This window comes from Elephantulus edwardii, unplaced genomic scaffold, assembly GCF_000299155.1.
Source record: "Elephantulus edwardii isolate Elephantulus edwardi_28Jun2011 unplaced genomic scaffold, EleEdw1.0 scaffold00038, whole genome shotgun sequence".
Classification (NCBI taxonomy): domain Eukaryota; kingdom Metazoa; phylum Chordata; class Mammalia; order Macroscelidea; family Macroscelididae; genus Elephantulus; species Elephantulus edwardii.
Genome location: NW_006399788.1, coordinates 6,557,416 through 6,576,531, shown reverse-complemented (window position 1 = coordinate 6,576,531; position 19,116 = coordinate 6,557,416). Strand labels below are relative to the sequence as shown.

At 42.8% G+C, this 19,116-nt stretch overlaps 1 protein-coding gene across 1 annotated transcript in view; it reads right to left on the bottom strand.

Moving 5' to 3' along the window:
• Nucleotides 1–4,131: 4,131 nt before the first annotated feature.
• Nucleotides 4,132–19,116, bottom strand: part of SLC39A14 (solute carrier family 39 (zinc transporter), member 14) — an 18,582-nt gene continuing 3,597 nt past the window's right edge. The window contains exons 2-8 of the mRNA XM_006884831.1: nucleotides 18,719–18,905; nucleotides 15,644–15,813; nucleotides 12,098–12,220; nucleotides 10,898–11,086; nucleotides 10,442–10,649; nucleotides 6,789–6,973; nucleotides 4,132–4,278 (exon numbers count right to left, since the gene is read on the bottom strand). Coding sequence (XP_006884893.1) covers nucleotides 4,132–4,278; nucleotides 6,789–6,973; nucleotides 10,442–10,649; nucleotides 10,898–11,086; nucleotides 12,098–12,220; nucleotides 15,644–15,813; nucleotides 18,719–18,905 — 1,209 coding nt within the window. The remainder of the gene's footprint in view (nucleotides 4,279–6,788; nucleotides 6,974–10,441; nucleotides 10,650–10,897; nucleotides 11,087–12,097; nucleotides 12,221–15,643; nucleotides 15,814–18,718; nucleotides 18,906–19,116) is intronic.

Sequence of the window (19,116 nt, the reverse complement as noted above, 5' to 3'; positions counted from 1 at the left end):
CCATTCTACAACAGTGGCATCATGTAATATTTGTCCTTTTGTGACTGGGATATTTCACTCAGCATAATGTTCTCCAGAGTCAACCATTTTGAATAATATTGCATGAGTTCCTTGTTTTTTAATGCAGCATAGTATTCCATTGTGCGAATATACCCCAGCTTCTCTAGCCATTCCTTTGTTGATGGGCACTTAGGTTGTTTCCAACTCCTTGCTATTGTGAACAAAGCTGCAATAAACATGGGTGTGCATATATCTGCTTGGATGTCAGCTATGGTCTCTTCAGGGTATATTCCCAGTAGTGGAATTGCTGGGTCAAATGGTATCTCTATTTGCAACTTTTTGAGAAAGCGCCATACTGCTTTCCACAGGGGTTGCACCATTTTACACTCCCACCAACAGTGAATCAGGGTTCCAGTTTCTCCACAACCTCGCGTGGACGCAAAGATGAATGACTTTTTTAAAGGGGAAAATGAAAAGGGAGTGGAGGGCTAGGGAGGATGGGTAGAGGAGTGGAGTGTTAATCACAGAGTTGCACAATTTGATGGGTAAGAGGGTGAAGGAAATGGGAAGGATCTTGTATGAAAAACAATGGATTTGAACTTTGTAAATAAATCCGTATTTTAAAAAAAGACTTGAATGACACAGGATTTCACAAATCTTCCATTTGTGTATGCGTGTGTATGGGAGGGGGGGAGAAGAACAGTATCTGTTTAGCTCAATAAATCAAAGCATACAGATAGGCCTATATTCAGAACAAAGGTTGGAAGAATAAAACTGTTTTGAAAGACAGTGAGGCACCACTGCCATCTTGTGTTCAACTGTCTTTACTACACCACAGGTTAACCAAACCAAACCAAACCAACCCAAACCAACCCAACCCAACCCAACCCAACCCAACCCAACCCAACCCAACCCAACCCAACCCAAACCCAAACCAAACCAAACCAAAAGAACCCCATTACTGTCAGCTTTCCTCTGACTGACAGAGATCCTAGAGAGAAATGCTCCAAAGGCTGTCAGGCGGCACACCCTTCTTCCACTGAAAAGCCTGTGTGGGGGTTTGAAATCATCAGCTTTCTGATTAGCAGCCAAGCCCTGAATCATGGTCCTCAGGGTCCCTTACAGGTCAATGAAAGTTGATTAACAACTTTAAAAGATTACAATAGGAGGCACAACAATTACAGAATATAGCTTTATTTATAGAATCTCACAAATAAAACATTTACAGTTCACATAAGGTTCCCCCCCCATACACCTGAGTTATTTAAAAAAATACTGTGATAGAATTGCAGAACTGTAAAGGGAAGTATGAACAATAAAGACCTAACCTATCTTTTTGCAAAAATCAAGGACAGTTTTATTATTTTTAAAAAAGAAATTTTTTTTTCTCTGAAGCATACTTCAAGCATATTATCATCTCTTTAAAAGAGGACTGGCTAAAGGATATTATTACTTCAGGATACCTAGAGAAGCCTTTTTTAACCCAAAGGGGAGGACCCATGAGGAGTAGCCTCAAGTTGACATTAGACACACAATGCCTTTTAGGACAAGGGCAGAAGGCAACTTGCATGCCAGGGAGCAGTGACAAGTGACAGAGACTCTCCCTGGGTTAACACTCTTACACGGGACTATACTTTTCTTGCTCAAGTTAACAGGAGCTGGTTCATCCAGAGAAAAGAGAGGTTTAAAGATGTTAACGTCAGGGATGAAAATTCCTCAAAATAAACTGCTACTCCTTAGACTTATATAATATGTACAAATGCTTAAAACAGCAAATTCCACACTTGAAAGTCAACAAGAAATTGCCACATTTTAAAAACTTAGTAAAAACTGCCATTAGTGGCAGCACATGAGCAATTGAACCATTTTGAGTGGGCTCAACCCACCCAAGCCCCAGCTCTGGCCTCTGCACCAATTAAAGACTTTCCCTTCAAAGCAGCCGCTGCTGAACAACTCTGAAGTTAATACAGGTATGCAAGAATAGTAAAAGCATCCTGTTACAATTTTTAACTTGTTAACTATTATATTTTGACCTCTTCTTCTAAACCAACCAACTCTTAAGACACTCCTCCAAGACAAATGCTACTTTTAAGGAATGACAGGATTGACAGGGAATGCTAAATTTATCCATTTAATACATCATTGTGAATTAAGTCAAGCAAAATATTCTAGGATCCTAGTTACTAGCGTTATTTTCTGCTAGGCTCCTGGAAGCATTCTGAGGAAAAGAAAACAGAGAAAGACAGAGAGAGAATTATTGTGAAACAGTAACAATAATAATAATAATGAGAATATGAAAACTGAGATTCCATCATCCAAGGAATTGTTTCTTTGGTTAAAAAAAAAAACAGACCATAATCCTATCAGGCGTAATCCTGATATTTAACTTGTAATCTTCATAGTCAAAGTTTTCTTTCTTTTTCAACTTTTTCTTAAAGCCATCAATGAAAAGAGAAAGAACTTCTAGAGCTTTGTCAGCAATTTACCTTCTCATGTTCTTATTAAGAAATATTTCTGGCCTGAGGAAGGAAGTTCCCCCAAGAAGAAAGAACAAAATAGATGCTTCTAATTATTATGTAGTGGGAAGGTTTTCTGCTTAAGGACAGAAAAACTCGCAGGTGTTGGTAATGAACCAGTACTCTTATCAGTGACACACACAGTTTGCTAACACAGCCCCTGGGCTACAACTGTGGGCACCACGAATAAAGGCTTCTGGAGAGAATGGTTCCCCAAAGTGGCTAAAGAATCTCACATTATCAATATGATAATAATAAATCAATTCACCTAGTGAACCTGGAGAGTAGCTCCCCCTGAAGCCTGAGACCGAAGGAGAAAGCTCCACAGTGCCTGAGGCTGGCCAACAGTTTACAGACAAGAATGTCCATCCATCTTCTGAAGAGAACTAGAGCAATTAACAAATCTAAACAGGATTCAACTTTTTTGTGTTTGTTTGGGGGATAGGGGAGGAAGCGGTAACCTAGACAATGCTACTAAGAGCCCACTCGTTGAACCATCAGTCGCTGCAAACATCTGCCATGTTAATCCAAATTTCTGACCTCAGATCTCAGAGTTTCCTAATACTCACCCTTTCTTACTCATGTCATGAGAAAATTCTGAATCTTGCCTGCAGTAATTCCATTTCTGATGAGCCGTGTCTAGGATGAGCATAAACTGCACGCCAGTCTTCAAAGCCAGCTGACCATTTTGCAGCCATCTTGACTAGGAGCAGTGAGTTTGTGCTGTCTCCTAATACGTGCATCTTAAATATGCTTAGAATGTGCTTCTGTGGAAGTGGCTAAAAAGCATCTCAGAGGATGAGAGTGAAGAAGTGGAAACCACAGCAAACCAACCAGTTGTAGCTTCCTCCCTCCTTCCCATGTGAATCCGTGAAACAGCAGCCAAGCAACTAAGTCTACAAGCCAGCCCATGAACAGCCATGGAATACCAAAGGTGCTGCCACAAAACCAAGACCCGCACCCCAAACGGCACACCTGCCAGGGCTACTTCCATTCTCGTTCAGGATTATCATTGCTTCTCCTCTTGCCCAGCATGTATGTTCTCAGATTCTGTTCTCCTTGAAGGAAGTGAGGAGCTAAAAGCATCTGAACAGATTGTGAACACACAGGAGGGACTCTGTATAACTTCTCTGTAAAAATAGGTACACCCATTCCAAAGTGGGCTGTCTTGAGATCCAGGATGGCCTATTTAGATTCATGTGTCTCCAAATTATAGGTTCAGCTCTTGATATTTCTTAACCAAGTTATGACCACTGACCATATAATTTACATATGATGGTGAAGGATTCAAAATCTCTCAGTGCTGAGAGAGACAAGGGTAACCAGAGGAAAAAAGTGAGGCTTGTCTTCTAAACCGTATTCAGGTTCCAGAGTTGCTCTGGGAAGAGGGAAAGGCAAGGCTGAGAGGCACTACCTAGAGAATGGTTACCAGCGCAGCTTATTCCTAGGATGGAGCATTTTCAAAAACAGCTTACATCTGAGTGCAGGACTAACAGTCTGTGTCTGTTTTTAATAAAACTGCCTCTTCTGTGGTCCTTCGCAGATGAGGAGTCCTGAGACCAGGGTTCGGGCAGCCAAGGGCTCCACTTCCAGCCCCCCTGGCTCTTGGCAGGCTCTACCCAATCTGGATCTGCCCTGAATACATAGTGAGCAAGAGCATGATGGTGAATCCAGTCAGGAGGCCCAGGTTCTGGATGACAAAGGGGATGAGGAAACTGTCCTTCCTCTCATCCTCTTGGCTCACCTCGTTCATCTCAGGGAACTGAAAAGTAACAGAAACACAGAGCTGGAATTCTCTTCTGAACCTTTTAAGTCCAGGACAAAATCAGACAAAGGCATACATATATCCACACCTCTGATTTACAAAGATCAATTAACAGCATTAGCAGCTAACCCTTTCCTCCGAGGGTTACCACGGCTTTACCACCATCTAGTTAATCTCTGTGGCTTGGATATATCTGGAGGCTGGCTATAATGTGTTGTGCTTAAAAGAAACTGTTTACTATGGACTTTCAAAAAAACTTTCAAAAAATATTTTACTACCATGATGCTGTTACTTCTCTAAGAAATTAAGGAACTATGTAAGGGGAGAAAACACTGAACTATAGCATGGCTGTGATTCAAAGACGCTTATTTCTGCAACAGGGAGGCAGGTGACAGTGATGAGATACCCCAATTCAAGCAATGAGCTCCCCACAGGAGAAGAGCTGACTTCCTTCATGGAGGGTGGTGGGGCATGACGGTCAGTATTCTTATCAAAAGGAGATTTCACACAAGCATGCTTCCCCCAACACCAAAAAAAAAAAAGAAAAGAAAAAAAAAAGAAATCAATCTTATTAGTTATACATGTGTTCAAAATTACTTTTCTAGTCATTCCTCGACTTTTGCCATGTGGATGGGCAGAAATATGAGAATAACCAAACCACAAGGGAATTGAGCAGATCCAGAAGCAGAAGACAAGACCTCACCACCAGCAAAGAAGAGCAAGCAAGACAATGCAACACCAGAGCAACAGCCATTAGCACTCACAGGGGAGAACCAGAGACCTGACATGAGACTAAGTGGACTGTGGGTCGGTTACCCCTCAAGGAAAGGACCAGATCTAAGCTAAGAGCTTTTGCTTAAACTTATTGGACAACTTGGAGACGGTGGGGGAGAGCCAATATTGGTAGGATTAAGAATATTTTAACACTGGCCCTAAACTAAAAGGCTCAAGGCTGAGGTGCCTGTGAACATATTTCAGAAGCTGTTCTAACTGTATTCTGCTACTGTAAGCTAGAATTAGAGCCTTTTGACTTCCCAATATGTTTCTGTGTGACCTGTGAGCTATCACAACAGGTTTTTGGACTCAGTAAAGCAGTTAAGATTGGTGTAGAGATGAGGAGAAAGAGAGAGTGGAACATGGGAAATATGACTGACTTCACTGGAACTAGTTTTGTGTTGCTGACATTGTTGCTGGGGACAGTTCCCCTTAGTGAAGTCGATAAAGGTCAGATATGGCCATCCCCACATGGCTCTTGCTCTTTTTACAATTAAAAATGAACAGATCAGCTCTTACATTACCAAATTAAAATTTAATGCAATGATTAAAATGTATGCATTCACATACTTCTAATAAAAAAAAAAAAGAGTACAGTCTCTGGAAAATGATGAAAGGTTTGTAGAAAGCAATTGGGGGAGGGGAACCGTGACTTCCTTTTGAGTCAGAGATCTTATTTCTGCGCTGAAGATATATATCCTCTCTTACCAAATAATACCATTATTAGAAAGGATGTTTTCAAAGATTATCAACATGAAAAAAATGCTTTTGGAATAGTAAGTAGATAAAGAAATCAGGTAAAAAAATGCAAAATTCAATGTAATTAAAGCTATTTAAAAACAATGCATTGAGATGGAGCAGGGGGGGAATGCTAAGTAAACAAAACAAACAACAAAAAACCGGCAATGCACTGAAACAATAAAAGAAGCAAACCAAAGTACTACTTGTTAATGCTGTTTGTTGAGGGCAGGGTAACTGAGCAGACTTCTTTCCTTCAAGTCTTGCATCATACTTTTCATTTAATTAGTGTTTAAATAGGACCGTGGAATTCTTACTATCTTTGCTGAAATGTACTAACAGGAATAGATTTCTGCTTTGCTGCTGAATCGAACCTGGACTTTCACTAACTGAGGAATCCTGCCTTGTTAACCTGGCTTGGTCTAACACTGGACTTGCACTGTATGATGTTCTTTGCCGAACTCAGTCCCCAACCGATTTCCATAATAAACCCCATAACTGGGAGTAAAGTCTGTGGGTCAAGTAGCAATGAACATTGGACCCAGTGAGGGTAGAAAGTCTCTGGAAAAGGTGCATGGAGCTATCCGTATAATACTACTGATTTTATTGATGGGGACAATTCCCCTTTAAAAAGTGAGGAAGTCAGACTCACCCATCCTCATGTTACCAACTGCCACTTTCACATATATGCATGTTTTATTTTTGGTCTTTATTATACTTGTTTATTTACAAAATTTAAATACATTGTTTTCACACCAGATTCTTCCAATTTCCCTCACCTTCCCACCCCACTCATCAAACTGTACAACCCCAAGATTAATCCTCCATCACACTTTTAAAGGTGAAGTGTATAGCATGTAAATGATAGTTCAACCAAGCTGGTATAAAAAACAAAACAGAAACCTCAGAAATGTCCTGTTAGCAGTCTCCCATCCAGCTAATTAACTGGTCCAATTTTGTTCGCATAGCATGAACTAGAAGTGTGAAAGACTTACCATATCAGCCAGAGCAATGTACAAGAACATTCCTCCGGCCAGTGCAAAGATCCAGTTGGCAGAGAAGTGGCTGCCAGCCAGGATCCCAAATGCCAGGCCCACGTAACAGCAGCAGGCAGAAAGGAAGTTGAAGAAGAGAGCTTGCTGGATGCTCATGCCGGCATTGAGCAGGATTACAAAGTCACCTACAGTGGAGGAACAAGAATGTTGAAAGGAGAGTCACACGAGGTCTTTGGAAGACAGAGAATATTGCATAAAAGATGAGGACTGCACAAACTATGGATAAAGTCTGGGTTAAAATATCACAAACAGCACAGATTTGAGATTCAAGTGACAAACCCAAGTCTCTTTCATCTGAAATTCAGGAGTTGACTCCATGGGGAAAACTGGCCATGTACTTCCAGCTGAGAGGCTGAAAATTAGTCATAGGATTTTTAAAATAGCCAAGAGAAATGGCCTCATTTCTCTTTTGATAGATAGTGAAATAGAAGGTACTTTTTTCCCTCATAACTACAATGAACAGTGATTTTCAGTAACAAGTTTAGACAGAGAGAAGTAAAAGAATTTGCTCCAAGTCACAAGCCAATAAACAGAAAAGCCAAGGTCCATATTTTTTACACTATAACACTGATAATATGTCTCCTGATTTCCTGACTGCTGGTACCTTCCAGGGTGTTAACTTTGGATCCAGGTAAGATGACATTATTGACAGTTTCAATCTTTTCTCCATCATCATGATGCTGCCTATCAGTCCGGAATCTTTGTTTTCTTGACTTTGAAATGTAGCCCATATTGAAGGCTGCATTCCTTGATCTTCTGCTACAAGTGTTTCAAGTCCTCCTCACTTTGAGCAAGCAAGCTTTTGTTATCTGCATAACGCAGGTTTTTACGAGTCTCCCTCTGATCTTGATGCCACATTCCTCCTCATAGAGTCCAGCTTCTTGAATAATTTGCCCAGCATAGAGAATGAATAGGTATGGAGAGAGGATACAGCCCCGACTCACTCCCTTCTTAATTTTAAATTATGTAGTATTCCCTTGTCTGTTCACACAACAGCCTGCTGGTCTAAGTATAGGTTTCACATGAGCACAAGTGCTCTGGGTTTCCAGTTCTTCTCAATGTTAGTCATAACTTGTTATGATCCACACAGTCAAATGCTTTTGCACAGTCAATTAAGCAGAAACATACATTCTTCTGGTATTCTTACTTTCACCCATGATACATATGACATTAGCAATGATATCCCTAGTGCCATGGCCTCTTCTAAATCCTGGTTGAACTTCTGGCCATTCCCTATCTATGCATTGCTCCAGTATTTTTTGGCAAAGGACACACTGACAAAGGAGATTAATCAGAACTGGCTTTGACAAGCACTGTGGCAATGGGACAATTAAAACAGACTTTCAAGAGGAACGAACTGGGGGGAGGGTAGAGAAAATAGTGCAACAATGAATGAATGGAAACCCAAAATCTCTGTAACTGTTCATTAAAATTAACAAAATTTAATAAAAAAAAGGTATAAAAAAAGCAAAAAAATTTTTTCTCAGCAGTGTTCTGCTTGCATGGGATATTATTAATGATATTGTTTGACAGTTTCCACATTTTGTTGGATCACCTTTATTGAGAATAGGAACAAATAATGTATCCTTTCCAATCTGTTACCCAGACAGCTGTCCTTCAAATTTCCTGGTATAGACTGTTGAGTGCATTTAGGGTTGCATCTGTTAATGGAAACAAGTCAATCAGTATCCTGTTGATTCCTGGGGCTTTATTTTTTGTCAATGCCTTCAATACAGTTTCCACTTCTTCTTTCATTACCAAAGCTCCTGCTCATATGGAACTTCCGGAAATTTTTCAGTCTCACTTCTTTCTGGTACAGTGATTCTGTATATTCCCTCTATCTTCTTTTTTAGCAGTCTGAAAATACGGAGATGTATTGCACTGGGGAAGTCTGCAATTAGGAACCTCTCCAAATTTTTGAGGAGTAATGATGTCAGTTTGAAGACTAAGGTGCATCTGATTCAGGCCATAGTCTTTCTAATCACTTGGTATGCATTTGAGAACTGGACAAAGAATGAGAATGACAGAAGAAGAATTGAGGTCTTTGAGCTGTGGTGTAGAAGAAAAGTGCTGAATATCCTATGGACTGCCAAGAGAACAAACAAGCATGTCGTGGAGAGGGAGGCAAGGATGATGAGGCTTTACCTCACATAATTTGGGCATGTTGCCTGGAGGAGCTAATCCTTGGTGAGGGACATGATGCTCACGAAAGGTAGAAAATCAGCGAAGGAGAGGAAGACCCCCAACCAGGTGGATAGACGGTGGCTGACATAATGGGCTCTAACATGTCAGGAAGTGTGAGGATGGTACAGGATAGGACAGGGTTCAGATCTATTGTTCATAGGGTTGCTATGGGTTGCACCCGACTTGATGGCACCTCACAACAACAACAACAATAACTGAGAAAAGATAAAATAAGTACCAGACTTCCTAAAGAGTTCTGGAGGTCTAGTGGATAATGAGTTGCACTGCTGACCCAAAGTGTTTTGAATCCACCAGTTACTCTAGGAAATCGACAGGCAATCTCCTCTCATGTGATTTATAGCCTCTGAAAACACGCTGAATGGTCAGCTATAGGTTGGTTCTAACTAGAAGCAATAGGAGAGACACCTCTGGCTCATCCTCACTCACTCTTCTAGTATACATGTGAGCCTTTGGAAGATGGGACATAGGAGACAGACTTTACTGAAAACTTAGAATAGTGTATGGCACATAAATGATTCTATGATGTAGGTACTATTTTATTAACCCCACTCCTCACAATGAGTCTATGAGGTGGTGATTCTGTGTTGTCAAGCTGGAAATGACCCATAGCTGACCCTCCAGTGGGTTTTCAGAGGTAGTTAATCACATGGGAGGAGACTGCCCACCTTTCTCCCATGGAGTAACTGGTGGATTTGAACCACGTGCCTTAGGGATTACAGCACAGCTTCTTATCACTAGGCCACTAGAGCTTCTCATGCCTCACAATGATTCTATGAGGTAGGTACTATTACTTACTTCATTTGGATAAGAGAGGTAAATAACCAATGCACAGGATGTAATATTATTTTAAATTAACACTTATTTGATTGTTAAGAAACAGTCATTTTGCAACAATGAAGGAATCTGTTTAAAGAGAAAAGTGAAATAGGCAGGTTGGGAGGAAAATGTGCAACCATAATGAATAGAAATCCATGTTTTCTGTAAACTTTTGTTAAAATATCAATAAAAATGTATTTATATAAATTTATACTTCAGGTCTCACAAAAAAAAAAAGAAATGGTCATTTGACACAAACATTAGTTTAAAGCAATTTCATGGATGTCAATGCATGGCAAACACGTATATCAGAGGAGAACGATACTCCGACAACAATGTTTTCAATGGCTGATAAAAAGTAAGTTACCAGGCTTTTCTTCCAAGGTGTTTCTGGGTGAACTCTAAGCACTAAACTTTCAGTAAGCAGCTGGAAGTGTTAATGTCTTATGCCTCCTGGTATTTCCTCACACAGCTTAGAGACTCTGTGACTTATTACAATAGGCATTCTGAGGGAGAATAGTGAGAAATGATCTGTACGACAGACTACAGGGACAGATGCACTGCACACTCACCTAACTCATGTGGAAATTCCTCGCAGAGGATGGCCACGGACGTGCTGATGCCTTGGAACACAGACACGGTGAAGGAGGCGCCGATGGCCAGCCCATCAATAAAATTGTGGAGGCCATCACTCAGGGTGATCATCCAGGCCAGAGTACCAATATCAGAGTAGCGGACTCCTTTTAGCCAGGAACACGCACTCTGGGAAGCCTGAAGGTCCTACAAAATAGATTATTGTTGTTAAGTACCATGGGGTCAGAACCGACACAAAACTGACTCTCCAGCAGGTTTTGAAGGGCAGTAAATCGCATGAGAGGAGACTTTCCGTCATTCCCCGATAGCGCAGCTGAGGGATTTGAACTACATCCCGTCAGGTTGGTAGGAAGGCTCCTTACCACTAGGGACTATACACCTTCCAGGTAGGCCTGGAATATCAGTGCTATTACTGCTTCATGGCCACCACTGACCTGGACAGAGAGTGAGCCCACAATGACCTTCTCATCCATCACTGGGGCCTTGCCATCCAGCTCGCTGTTCCGGTGCTGAGGAATCATATGATCCAGATCCCCATTCTGCAGTTTCTCTGTCACACCCTCCTCCTGGTCCTTCTTGGAAGGAAGGGTCTCCGAGGCATAATGGCTATGCCCGTGGTGATGCTGGACAGACACAGGATAGAGGAGTTGGGAGCACACACTCACAAAACCTTAAGACTTACTGACCACCATTACATATCCCTACCATCAACGTAGAGGCTGTCAGCAGCACAGAGGAATTTAGGTGCATCATAAAGCTGTGCCGAGTGTGAGGATCTGGTTTTAAATACATATATATCAATGTGGTCCTCTTCAAAGGGTAAGCACTAATGCAGCCACCCTCCTAGTACTCTAAAGAGTTTTTCCTTTGCAAGGATTCATTTCACCCTGCATTAAAGGTATTTTGTGGACTATAATGTAGACTTGTGGACTTGGGGTAGCAGTAATTATGCCGTATGCTTGCCTTCCCTGTGGTAAATGCAGGCAATGTTCGTCATGGAAAGCCTCCCACCCAGCAGTGGAGGCTCTGCGTTGCTATGATGCTGAACAAGCATCAACAGAGCTTCTAGACTAAGACACACTAGGAAGAAAGGCCTGGTGATCCACTTCTGAAAAAAAAAAGCCAATGAAAATCCTATGGGTCCCAAAGAAATTATCTATAACTGATCAGAGGAATGGTGCAGGGATAGGAATTTTATTCAGTAGGTGCACAGGATCGCCATGAATCAGGCAGCAGCCTGGATCAATAGCAGCTAACCATAACAACCACCATCGATCGGTCTCATCTCTTTGTGGTCAAACTTCATCACATATATGATAAATGTGATGAATTCATCCAGCCCTTCTCCCACTTTCTAAAGATACAGCTCTCAGGGGAAGGAAAAATATCAAGGAAAAACAAGGGGATAAATTGCTGTTTAATAGCTCTAGTCTCTGACCCACTCTAACTGCCTGTTAGTTTCTGTGGTGAGATGGGGTTATATTTTCATAAAATGTGTTTTTTTTCTTAATCCATTTCAGGGCGGGGGAACGCAGTGTATGCTCATATTAACAGTGTCAGGGTATCGCCACCCCCAGGTACATGAATGGTTTTTGGAAATGGAAGAATTTCCTGGACCAACACTTTCAGCTCACCTCATTTTTCTTTTTAAGAAGCATCTTCAGGATCTTCTCTGTGAAAAAGAAAAGATAAAAGCCCCCAAACACCACTGCAGACTTTGAGACATAATAGCTTTCCATAGGGTTGAAACCAAAAGCCTGTGGACCCAGGAGGAAAAAAAAATTAGTTTAAGAAAATAAAAATCCTCATCTTTCCGTTACGTCCTTGACTCTAGGAAAGATTTCCTGCACAAACCCTGCCATCTAATCCTGTTTCCCTAACGTGACTTCTATATTCTAGTTTATGATATAGATGGCTTTAATATTTCAGTCTCAACAATCACTCAAATTATTTTCTACTTTTAATAAGAACTCTGTCTTAGTTTCTCTTGGAGCTTTGCCGTAAGAGCATGCTTTGTTGGGGGTGGGGGGGGAATCCTAAATTTAGAAAGAAAGTCTGTTTTCATCTTTATCTCGTGTTCCTGGTTGACCTGCCTGTAAACACAGAGGGAGATGGCATAATTACACTTTCTAAAATGGGAACTACATCCTTCAATTTAATGGTCAGAATTGCACCATCTTCCTGACCACTGATTTTTTCTAGTGACCACAAAAACCAGAGTAGCAGGCTGTATTTACTGCATGGGTCACTCCCCCTTTTTTTGGCGAAAACTTCCCTAAAAGAAAAAAAAAGCCCAAACAAAAAAATCATTACTCCTGTGGAGTCAGAAACAACTCACCGCTGAGCTCTGCTGGGTTTCCAAGGCTGTAAATGTCAAAGGAGGAGACAGCTGATCTTCCTACCTCAGAGTCACTGGTGAACTCACACTGCTGGAGAGGCGAGGCTTCTGGGTTACAGTGCAGCTCCCTACCAACTACGCTATCAGAGTTTCCTTCAATTATTATTAGAGGGGAGGAAAAAACTCATGGAAAAAAGAGTAAGAGTAGAAATCAGGAGAATTCCTCTCTCCACTAAGTTTCTGAGCTGTGGGGGGAGATCAAGGTGCCAGACGACCTGCACTTCAGTTCTCTGACAAGCAACAGGACTTGAAAATATGCCAGGCATCTCACAAACAGTCAAAGATAAAAGTAGTCCTAAGCAGTAGGCTGCTTAAAAAGTAAAATGTCTTTTAGTTCTGTTTTAAAAGGATAAAACAGTATCCTGAGTATAGTGTGCTGGTATCCACAGACAGTACCATGGTTAAGGGATACAAATGCACTGAAAGGATGACGTCCTTTGACAATGGGTCCTTCTAGAGGTGACCTGCAATCTACTTCCAAAAAATAAAAATGAAAATCAGTCCCTGAAATCTCTGTAGCATAATTCTCCTTCGGCACGCACTGAGTCACTATGAGATGAGACTGGCATGACACGAAGTAGTTTTCAAAAGACGCAGAGGCCAAACTTCCAGGTGTCAAGTTACCCTGGGGAAAAGGGAAGTTAAAATGGGCAAAGAATCCCTCTCTACAAAAGTCAGGATGGATGGCAGGATTTAACAGTACGGTTTTTAGAGATTATAAACCAGGATTCTAACTTAGTGAATGCTGGGCAGGCAAGACTCCTCATTTCTGAAGTGAAAAATGGACTTGCTATACAGATGTCACAGTTGATTAACTGAGGACACTCACAATGGCATTTTGGAGACCAAAAGTGCTGTACAGCAGCATGTGGTGCCATCTTTGTGCTGCAATTACAACTATGTCCAGGCCTGTCAAACACCTTAATGAAAAGGTCTCAGGTCTCATGTTTGTTCAATGTCGCATCGAATCAAGAGAAAATATCCCATACGCTAATAAGCAAATGTTAGGAATAGAAAGAGCCCCTCCCCTTTAATGGAAAATTTGCTCATTACCTTCTGCAGAAGGGGCAAAGGGTCAGTGCATGTGGAATCTGACTGAGCTTTATCATCTATGACATCAAACTCTTCACTGAGGAAAATGGATTTTTTTATTGAGATCTATGAACTTCTCTGATGTGTTTTATACACTTCTATGCCAAAAGCTCCAAACAGGAGCTATAAAGTAATCTAACTAACTGACATTTCTTTGCTCATCAGTTACATATATTTATTAGGTGTCTAGTACAACTTTAGTCTGCTTGGCTCCACGGTGAACACTCTTGGCACCAGTAGCCAGGAAATCAAAAAACATATTGCGATGGGAAAGTCTGTGGTTAGGGACCTCTCCAGGGTACTGAAGAGCAATTGTGTCACTCTGGAGACTAAGATGCGTCTGATACAGGCCATGGTCTTTGCAACCACTTGTTATGCATCAAAGAGTTGGACAATGACTAAGGAGGATAGAAGGAGAATTGATGCCTTTGAGCTGTGGTGCTGGAGAAGGGTATTCAATGTACCCTGGACTGCCAAGAAAACAAACAGATTCTTCCTAGAGAGGCTACTCCTTGGAGGCAAGGATTCTGGGGCTTTGTCTGACATACTTTGGACATGTTGTAAGGAGGGACAGGTCCTTGGAGAGGGACATCATGCTTGGGATGGTGGAGGGATGGTGGACCCTCTATGAGGTGGATTGATTTGGTGGCTGGGATAATCGGGATGTGTGTGTCAGAGGCAGTGAGATTAGAACAGGATAGAGCAAGGTTTAGGGCTGTTGTACACACGGCTGCTATGAGTTGCAAGCGACTTGACGGCATATAACAACAACAAGAAGTGGTATCTGAGAGCTGGAAAATGAATAAGGATGACAGAAAAATAATTGCCATCACTGAGCTGTCATGTTGAAGTAGAGCACTGAACATCCCATGGACGGGAAAGAGAACGAGCCGGTATGTCTTGGAGAGGGTGCAGCCAGAGTGCTCTTTGAAGGCAAGAATGACGAGGCTTTGCCTCACATATATTGGGCATGTTGCTAGGAGGGGCTATTCCTTGGAGAGGGACACAATGCTGGGAAGGGTGAAGGGTTGGCGAAGGAGAGGAAGGCCCTCAACCAGATGGACTGACATGGTGACTGCTGCAATGGGTTCTTGTGTGTCAGGAAGTGTGAGGATGGTGCAGGATAGAATGGGGTTCAGATCTTTTGGTCATAGGGTCGCTATGAGTTGTACTTGACTCAACAGCACTTAACAACAACAACAACAAGAGTTGTGCTGCCAACCCAAAGGCATGTGGTTCAAACTCTCCAGATGCTCTAAGGGAGAAAGAGGAGCCATCTACTCTCATGTGACTTACAGCCTCTGAAAATTCGCTGGAGGGTCAGCTAAGTCAGTTCTAATTTGCACATAACAACAACAGGCACGAAAAGCACCAAGTGTTTACAAATGTTAACTCACTTAAATCGGATGGGTCCAAATGAGCTCAGCAGCAGCAGTGGGTGTGAAATCCTCAGGGTATCGTCACAAGGCTTGTTCTCTTATTTTCTCTACTTTAAGTATCTAGAATCAATGATCTTTAACCTACAGTAAGCCGTCCCTCCTAGTTCTTATCTAGAAAAAAGTCCTAGCTTCACCATGGAAGATGGAAGGACCCCAAGGTCTCCTCTCTGTGGTTTCTATCTAAACAGAGGGTCCTCCCACTGTCCCCCCAGGACAGTGCTCCTACATGACAAAGCCCTGGCTTGTCATACCTCGGGGATGAGCTGGAAGAGGGCGTTGGAGTAGAGGGTTCCAATCGCCAGAGCTATGAAGTAGAGCAGCAGTCTCTTGTAAAAAGTCTTCTTCATGAAGGGCACCACGCTGGCCCCCATGAGGGAGCAGAGTGAGATGACGGTCACACACAGGAGACCGTATCCCCACACTGCCATGGGGAGGGAGGGCCAGCCCCACCCAGGACAAGGACAAGTCCCATTGGCAATCACCATTCAGGGGCGGGAAGGCAGAGAGGGTGGGGAGGCAACAAGGAAAGTTTTGGTGAATATTAACAAAGAAAACAAAAGGGAAAAAACCAGAGAGAGACAAGTAGGGAGGGAGAGAGAAATGGAAAATTTGTTAGTGATTCAAATTTGATAAATTTCGTCCAATCAGTTCAGAAGAAATGAGAAGGAACTCAAGGTGGCCTTGGAGCCCTGTGACTCTCAGCCCTACTGTTTGTGGTGGCCCATGTCATGCCTGGCTGCCAGGCACCGAGTGGGGTCAGGAGGGCGCTGTGGCTGGCATGTCTGAGTGTGATCAGACCATCATAGAGGCGCTCAGAACAGACCATGGACTCGAAGACTCTTTCAACAGGAAGCATGAACAGTGGAAACAGATGGATTATTTTGCCATGTTTGTTGTGTACATCCAATCTGTGTTGTGTACGTAGACATCAACAGCACAACCTGCATGTGGTCTGGTTTGGACAAAATACAGCTAGGCGAGGTGTGCTGGGAAGGAGGGTGGGGATCAAGTAATAATCAATTGCCACAATATTCCATTTCTCTAATTTCTCAGTGTTTTTAGTTTCCACTGGTTTTTGGGAGGACTCGGGCATAGAGAACAGAGTTCCAAGATCACCAGGTCATAAAGGCACTCCATGTGGCATTTCCCAGTGCCCCACATCCTGGGCGTTGAGTCCAGATGAGGCCGGACACACTGGGCTGTGATGAGACATTCCCTGTGAGCCATGGGGGTGGAGATCTTACAATGATTTCATTTCCATTTGAACAAGCAATGAGGCAATTAATTTCAAATCCTTAAATTAACAAAATACATGTCTGGAGCTGAAAAAAAAAATATAGCCCAAGATGAAGCCTTCCTCTGAGATGTGCTTAGTTGACTCATGAGAAATGTTGAGAGGACATCAAAAGTGGTGAATCTTAAAATCAGAATTTTTCCTTTCATTACAAAGAAGACCCAGGGAAGGCATGAGAGGCCCATGTGGAACCTTCTTCGGGTCTGTGTTTTCTGATTAGGAGAGATGGAAAGCCTCTGGCAAGGACTTTATGAAATGCAGACCCTTCTGTCCTCAAAAGTCTGAAGATCAGTTCGTCCTGGCCTGGGCTGAAAAGGCTGTCAGCTTGGACCTTATTTTTATAGCTCCTCTGTGAGAAAAAAAAAAAAATATTCCAAACAGTCAAGTAAGGGTACCAGGAATTCTGATCCTATCAAGACTAGGTCACAATGCAAGGTGTGAAGAGCCGAGGGCCCTTCTTATTTTGTACTTTACAGTGGGTTTGGTTTCCACTTAATCTTTATTCTATGAGGGCCCCTCTGCTACAAATTAAGATCTAATATTTTTTTAAAACAACAACAACAAAATAACCCACATCACACAACAAACAAACTAGGATTCTTAAAACTAGAATCATCATTCATTTTGGTTGGTAATCTGATTCCAACAGAGGAATTCTAGGTGGCTTCACCCAACCGCTGCCGACTTCCTTATTGGAACAGAGGGGCTTGTGTACCACGGGCCTGGGGACCATCCAGGACTACTGTTCCGTTTCTGGCCTGACAAATGACGGTGAGGGATGACACGGAGGCCAGCTCTCTATGAGGGAAGGTCAGTGTTTCAGAACCTTGCGTGTGACACCACCTGATGTGACCAGAAGCAAACCTGAGTACCCCAAGGAGAGAGAGGAGGCCTTTGCGACCCAGAGGGAGAAAGTAATTGTGTCTCTTGATGGAAGGGCTAAATTAATTTCTCAGGTGGCAATCAGATGCCTCAGAACACAGGATGTAGGAATATTAGCCCAAAGAAGGCTCAGCTGTGACCAGCGAGGCAAAGAGGACGCATCGCAAGAGAGGGGTTTGCCGTGTTTCTGGTCTACTGCACCTCCGGGATCAGCTGGAAGAGCGCGTTAGAGAACAGCGTTCCAATGGACAGGGCGATGAAGTAAGTGAGCACGCGGCTGAAAAACGCTTTCTCAGTGCAGGGCAGGACGAGAACTCCCAGGAGAGAGGCCAGGTTAATCAGTGACACACTGAGGAAACCAAAGCCCCACACTGTGGAGGAACAAGAACAGACTTGAGGGTGGGAGCTCTCCTGGGGCGTTAGTGTGTCCAGCCCAAATCAAGTGTGAGGAGGTAGCTGGGGAGGAAGCCCCCATCAGCAAAGATCTATTGAGTCCACCTTCTGCTAGGAATGGTGGACAAACCTGAGAATACACCAAAGCTGCTATCTGAAAGCAGCTTACCTTTTAGATGGACAGACAGGAGAACATGAAAGGTTTGACCACATGTGTGTTAAATAATGTCAGCAAAAACCATCATGAGACATAACTTAGGGTATAGAAATAGCACCCTCCAGTCCTGTAGGGTTTATTAAAGACAATCAGGGACCTAACTAATTTCATACACTCACAAACCAGGGTGGCCCAGTATGGCTAGGGCATAGCCATGGGGAGAGGGGGAAAAAAGAAATGGTTCAAGGGCAGACTCTGCTGAGCCTTAAATAGTAACTAAAAAAACCAAAAAATTCCAGGCACTGGCCTCCCTGTGGTTTAATGAAAACTGGGTTTAAAAAAAGAACAACAACAAAAAAATCATTCACAAGGTTGGTCAGAAAGTCCCACACAGATCATTCATCAGCTATGCCGCCTGAGAGTCTGGCCAACCTATACCAGGTCTGTGAGTGCTGAAAAGGCCACACACAGCCATTAATTCTTACTTCCTAATGTGGAGAACCTGGTTCTGGCTTAAATAATCAGGAAGACACACCATCAGATCGGCCCCAGCACTCAAGGGAGGCCACGCCCTGCCCCCTTGTTCCTCTCCCAGCTTACCTTCAATGGCGCTTGGCTTCCCCTCTTCTGTCTGCTCATTCTCCTCGTTTTCCTGATTCTCGGCGGTGCAGGCCTTAGAATCCAGCTGCTGCAGGATGGTGGGGCAGAACTCCTGGAACTCCCTCCTCCCAATCTGGGACTGGTCGCTAAAATTGTGCACAGCAAAGAGGTCTCTGGAACTGAAGCACTGTAACACAGGGGAGGAGGTGGGGAAGAAGAAAAGGCCTCTGAGCATCCACCTTGCCGTCAGCAGCAAGAGAAAAAGCAGACAGTTCCAGATTTCAGAGAAGGTGTACAGGAATCTACAGATGATAACAAAGTAGCCTTTAAATGAGGGGAAAACTAAACACACACACACACACAACTAAACACACACACACACACACACACACACACAC